Source organism: Passer montanus, unplaced genomic scaffold (genome assembly GCF_014805655.1).
Source record: "Passer montanus isolate IOZ18808 unplaced genomic scaffold, ASM1480565v1 scaffold13, whole genome shotgun sequence".
Classification (NCBI taxonomy): domain Eukaryota; kingdom Metazoa; phylum Chordata; class Aves; order Passeriformes; family Passeridae; genus Passer; species Passer montanus.
The window spans coordinates 14,242,213-14,248,323 of record NW_024359832.1 but is presented as its reverse complement, the minus strand read 5'-3'; the positions used below and the strand labels follow the sequence as shown (position 1 = coordinate 14,248,323).

At 56.5% G+C, this 6,111-nt stretch overlaps 1 protein-coding gene across 5 annotated transcripts in view; it reads left to right on the top strand.

Annotated features, from left to right (window-relative positions):
• The first annotated feature begins 3,721 nt into the window (after positions 1-3,721).
• The window catches only part of CPEB2 (cytoplasmic polyadenylation element binding protein 2), a 51,713-nt gene continuing 49,323 nt past the window's right edge, over positions 3,722-6,111 (top strand). For 4 of the 5 annotated variants that reach the window (XM_039698734.1, XM_039698733.1, XM_039698730.1 and 1 more), the window contains exon 1: positions 4,145-5,965. In XM_039698734.1, coding sequence (XP_039554668.1) covers positions 4,784-5,965 — 1,182 coding nt within the window. In that variant the 5' untranslated portion in view covers positions 4,145-4,783. The other variant, XM_039698731.1, reaches the window with a different exon arrangement.

Sequence of the window (6,111 nt, the reverse complement as noted above, 5' to 3'; positions counted from 1 at the left end):
ATACTATATCTACATACCATATTCATGACTTACAGTGTGTTCACAAAAACTGTAACACTTGTTAAGTGATATCTGAGCATTACAAAGTATGAATCCTACCCCACAAAAGAGACAGACCTTTTTAAAGGAGCTAAACCCACAGACCACTCTGAAGTGCACAGCATCTCAGTACAATCCCATTCAGTTCTTACAACTGCTAAAGGTTTTATTGTTCAACCAAAAAAAAAGAACACTGAGCCAAAATCCTTTCTCATATAATAATATCCTGTTCCTAACACTAGCCAACAGAAGATGCAATTCTCCTGGGTTTATAAAAGGAAAGAACTTAAGCTGTGCATGGCAATTTCTAGAAGAGATGATAACCACTCAGGGGCAAAACCACTACCTTGATGATCCCTTTCATGTCACCCAAATGGCAGCCAGAGGAGCTGCTCTGTAACCCTTACTATTTGTTTTGTCTTTATACAGTTATAGTTATTTTACATTTTAATGTAATTTGTCCTTATACTTTCCATTCCATAGCATTGATGGTTAAACTCATCACAGAAAATTTAACACCCACTGCATGATGCAGAACACCAGACAATATGATCATTGTCTTTCAGGCACCAACAAATCCAGGAGAGCTGTCAGCCCCAGCTCTAGCACAGGCTTCCCAGGTGAAGTCAATGTCTGGCACATTTGTTGGAATTAATATACAGAAGCAGGTTGATAAATGCCTGCAAAAACAATAATTTACGTATATTTGGTTCTGCCACCCTGACAGCTTGCTTTGCAACATCTGTTTTTTTCAATTTACATATTATGTGTAGTGATATCGCATATGGCTTGGCATTTGTCTAGTGTAAGGAACTCATCCCAGCTCCATGACTCTCTTGCTTCTTCAAGTCACTCAGGTGAGGCATGGCTCTGCCAGCATGCTCCCCTCTTCAGGCAGTCTCACTTCAGTAACCATCAGGGAACATGCAGTCCAAGACTCTCAGCAACGCTAAGGTCTGGAAAGGCAAATTTTGGGAGTTCCTGTGCTGCAAATAAGTGAGGTACCTGAAGGAAGCATGACACACACTTAGCTTGTTCTTACACATTTGTTTAGGCATTTATTTTCAGACAATATTACCTTCCAACTAGTCAAATCCAAAAAAGGGTCTCAAGCCTTCTCTAGAAAAGCTAAGATAAAAGAAAGCAGGAAGGAATCAAGAGATTACAAGGGAGAGAAAAACATTAACACAAGATGGTGTAAAGGCCAAATGTCCAAAATCAAGAAACTGGAGGCTGGAGAGAGAAAACAAACTGCCAAGGACAGGCCTCAGCACTTCTTGATGGCACCAAGGTCCCAGGTAAGAGACTTGACTTAGTGGAGGGGGAGTCAGAACTTGAGGCTTCAGCACACAACAAGGGGTTTCGTATCTGAGGCAGAAAAGCCTGCAGGATGCTTGGTTTGATTGGGTAAAACTGCTCTCGCTTGTATTAGAGTCAAATAGTGTGTGCCACAAGACCAGGGACCACCAAAGACCTACTGGATTCTGCAGCAAGACAGCCAAAACCTTTCCTCATAATCAACAGAGAGAGAGAGATCAGGTTTCTCTCTCTAAAAGTACCTTTGCTGGGGGATGAATCATCCTTTGATAGCACCTGCCTTGTGTTTGTGGAACATTAGGCAGCTAATGCAGAGTGGACACTTACTTTTCACATGGTTAAAAATAGATGATCTTCACTCCGTGAAAGTTGACTTAACAAACACACGCAATTGGGGTGAGTGGCAACCATGCCAGAGATAAGCTGTCGTGAAGGATGTGAGCACTCTTGTCTTTCAATCAATTTAAAAAATACTTGCATATGCCAAGACAGCTGTTTTGAAGGAAGAATTGCTAGAATTCGGGCTTGATGTAAAGGTGAAGGACAGGAAAGCTGACTGCCTACAAAAAAAAACCAAAACTCAATTGAACGAGTTCCTACACACTTTGCAGAAATAGGCAGCTGTTATAGGAGAGTGCAGTGCAGCACTGCTTCCACTGCTGTTAGACATTGCCTGAGAACGCCCCAGGTAGAGGACAACTTCTGTTCAGGCTTGCACACAATGTCAGGTGTATGACAGGAATACAAAGGGAAGCCAGATGCTACCAGTTCTGCAGCTCACCAAACCAGTGTTTATGAGAAATGTGCTGTGAAGCAATTCACTCTTCAGAGAGGAGCCAGTACTTGGCCTGCAACATTTACTCAGCATGCCACCATCCATAAGGCCTTGGTCTGCACTCTGGACTTTTTAGCCCTCGTAAGACTGCCAAGTTCTTGAAACAAATGCCAATATAGCAAGTAATTCTGGAGTGCTATGCCATAATACAGCAAAGATAAACACGTATCAGTTACTCTTCAATGCTGCAAATGCATTTGCATATTGACCCTGCAAGATAGCATGGATTCTCCAAGATATATCCACACAGGTTCACAACCACATCAGAGATGACTGGAAATGCTAAAACATTTTTTCCCCTCTATGTGTTATATGCACATAGAAAATATACACACATTTAAGAAAAAACAATTGTTACACTGGGTCAGACCAAAGTTCTGTGGCACAGGAGGAATGAACCTATCCACTCACTGATAGTGGGCATGGACAGATGCCTAGAGAAAAGTTCAACAGGTCAAGCACATAATGACACTTTCCCCAAGTACTCACACATTCAACAGCCCTGTATGAATTCTCTCACTGCTGAGCTACAGCCTTCCCAGAGCATGAAAAGAGGCCGCTGGCTTTAGTCTTTTCAGGGACATATACCTTGACATCAACGTTACACCTGTACGTGCCAAAGTGTTAATTTGTTTGCATTGAACAGCTGCCAAGAACTGTGCTTCCACTGTACGGAAAGGGTAAAACCCCACCTTTGATACCGGAATACCTCAGAAGCCACCACCCCGTGCCACCACGCCTCAGCACGGCTTCCGTGGATCTCCGAGGTGCCAAACAAACAAGGCTGGCTGGCAGGGCCCGGGTGTGTGGCGAGGAAGGGATGACGAGCCCACGTTTCCGCGGGACCTCTGGACGCTGCAGTGCCGCATGGCACAGGGCAGGGAGAGGGACAGGGACAGAGACAGGGACAGTCCCGCACCCTGATCCCACAGGGGCCAGGGCACACCCCGACCCCACAGAGGCAGGGGCACACGACGCGCCCCGACCCCACAGGGGGACACAGCACACCCCGACCCCACAGGGGCTGGGGCACACGGCACACCCCGACCCCATAAGGGCAGGGGCACACGGCACACCCCGACCCCACAGGGGCACACGGCACACCCCGACCCCATAAGGGCAGGGGCACATGGCACACCCCGACCCCACAGGGGCAGGGGCACACGGCACACCCCGACCCCACAGGGGCACACGGCACACCCCGACCCCATAGGGGCAGGGGCACATGGCGCACCCCGACCCCACAGGGGCAGGGGCACACGGCACAGCCGCACCCGCGGGGCGGAGCCGGCGCGGGGCTGGGCGGGGCCTTGACACCCGGCCCGTCTCGTGCCGCCGCGCTCGCGCTCCACCCCCCGCCCCGCCCCCCCCCCCCCCCCCCCCCCCCCCGCCTGTGGCTCGCGGTCGTGCGTCAATGCAAATGAGCGGCGCGCGAGGCGAAGGGGCGGGGCGACCGCCCTCTCCCCCGGCCCGAGTGAGCGCCGGACGGGATCGCCGGCGGCAGGAGAAGGCGGCGTCACGGCTGCCCCTGCCCAGCCTCTTGGGATAAAGGCCGATTGCAGCCGCTGCCGCAAAACGAAATAAAATCTTTATTTCAGGTGTTTCTCGCTTGATGACAGAAAGGTCGTCAAAGCCCAGTGAGAGCCTTCCTTGTCCTAGCGGTCCACAGGGCCGGCACCTCCCTGCGGCTGAAGTGGTAGCGCCCACGCGGCGGGCCGGCGCCAGGGGGGCGGGCTCCCGGCCTGATGCATTATTCATGGCGGGGCAGGCCCACAGGCTCATTACCAGGGCCCGCCGGGCTGGGGCGGTGCCTGTGACGTCAGTGTGACGGATGTTCCGGCGCTCTTAAGGGCGCCGCGGCGGCGCCGAGCCGGCAGCGGGGCGGGGGCGGCCGGGGGGCGGCAGGAGCCTCGCTGAGGACACCGGGTCGCCCGCCCTGTGGAGGTACCGGCGGCCTCCCCTCCTTCCCTCCCCGCCAGTGCCAGGCCCGGGAATGCCCCGCTGTCCCCCTGCGTTGCGGTGTGGCGGCTGGGGGGTCGGACGGAGGAGTTTCTGTCCGGGGGCAGTGACCTGTCCGGGCGAATTCCTGATCTAGTGGATCCCTGTGGGTGCGACTGCAGGCGGGAAGGGCCGCCTAACTGGGGGTGCCAGTAAACCAAAAGGAAAAAGAAATCTCCGATAAAAATGGGCTCGTATCAAAAAGCTGCGATATTTTTAAAGCAGTACAGTGGCGTTGATGGGAAAGAAGAGAGCTTTATTCTATAAATAAGCTATTTTGGGACTTACATAGTGGTTTGCGATAGGCGGGTATTTAAACTCTCCCCCCGCCCCCCAACACTTCGCCACAAAGATTATTAATTATCTTTGTCTCTTTAGTGTGCTGAGGTGGGGGTTCACCTCTGCGCCGAGCCGGTGTCGGGGGAGCTCCCGCCGACGGCCACCTCAGCCCCTGCCCACCGCCGGGTCCCTCCCCGCCCGGAGCGGCCGCCGCCGCCTCGCCTCATTCCCCGCTGTAGCCGGTTCGTCCGGCAGCCGGGACGCCGCTGCCCTCCCTGTTTCCCCTCAGCGGTCGCTGCTGCGCATCATCAAAACATGCAGGATGAGCTGCTCCTGGGGGTGACACAGCAGCAGCAGCCAGGCAGCGAGAGGCTGGGCAGCAGCCTCGCGTCGGGACACCCCCCTCTCGGCCACCCCTCCTCTGACTTTAAACCCTGTCTCAGCCCCCACCAGGATTTAAACAAGCAGCAAGCGCAGCAACCACAGCCGCCGCCTCCTCAGCTGAGCCAGAAGAGGAAAGAGTTTAAGCAGCAGCTCAGCAGCCCAGCCCAGCTCGGCAGCAGCCACCCCCTGAATAACCACCACCCCCCAGACTATCATCACCACCCCCCTCAGCAGCAGCAGCAGCAGCAGTTCAGCCACCCCACTGACAAGTACCAGCAGCAGGAGCACAGGCAACAGCAGCAGCTCCAGCTCCTCAGCGCTCAGCCCCCGGAGCCGCCGCGGACGGGGGATCACTCGCAGCACCGGCCCGTCGGCCCCGCCGAGCACCAGGGCGGCGCGGACAGGGGGGGTTTGGAGCGGCTCGCCCCTTCCTGCCCGGGGGGATCGGCGTCCGCGGACCCCAATGTGGGGGTGGCCGCCGCCTCCTGCGTGAATCCGCCTTCGTCTCCTCATCTGCAGGCGAGAGCCAAGCTGCCCCCCATGGAGTCCCCCCCGAACAGCCACTTACTGGGCAGCCCCGGGAACCTCCTGCCCGGCGGGCTCGGCTCTGGCTTCAGCAGCCTGCAGAGCCCGGAGATCCCCAGCCCCCATCACCAGAGCGGGGGCGGCTCCTCCTCGGCGGCTTCCCCTCCTCCTCCGCCGCTGCCCGGCTTCGGCACCCCCTGGTCGGTGCAGACCTCGTCGCCGCCTCCGCAGCAGACGCAGCAGCCTCCGGTCTCCAGCGGCGGCGGCGGGCAAATCAGCGCGATGCCACCCCCGAGCCCGGAGTCCGAGACCAGCTTCTACCCGGGGATCCCGTCATCGATCAACCCCGCTTTCTTCCAGAGCTTCTCGCCGGTGTCTCCTCACAACCCCTGCGCCGGGCCCTTCAGCAGCCCCTTCTCGGCCGCCGCCCCCCCGCCGCCGCCGCAGATGAATTTACCTCAGCAGCAGCAGCAGCAGCAACAGCAGAACCGGAGATCCCCTGTGAGCCCCCAGCTCCAGCACCAACACCAGGCGGCGGCCGCCGCCGCCGCCTTCCTGCAGCAGAGAAACTCCTACAACCACCACCAGGTACCGGGCGGCGGCCGCGGCGGGGAGCCCCGGGGCGGGGAAGAGGGACGCGGGGAAGGGACGGAGGCTCCGCTGTCCTCGGCCGCCCGGCCGCGGCAGCCGGGCGGCATCGCTCTCGCCGGCGCCGGGCGAGGCTGCGCGGCGGT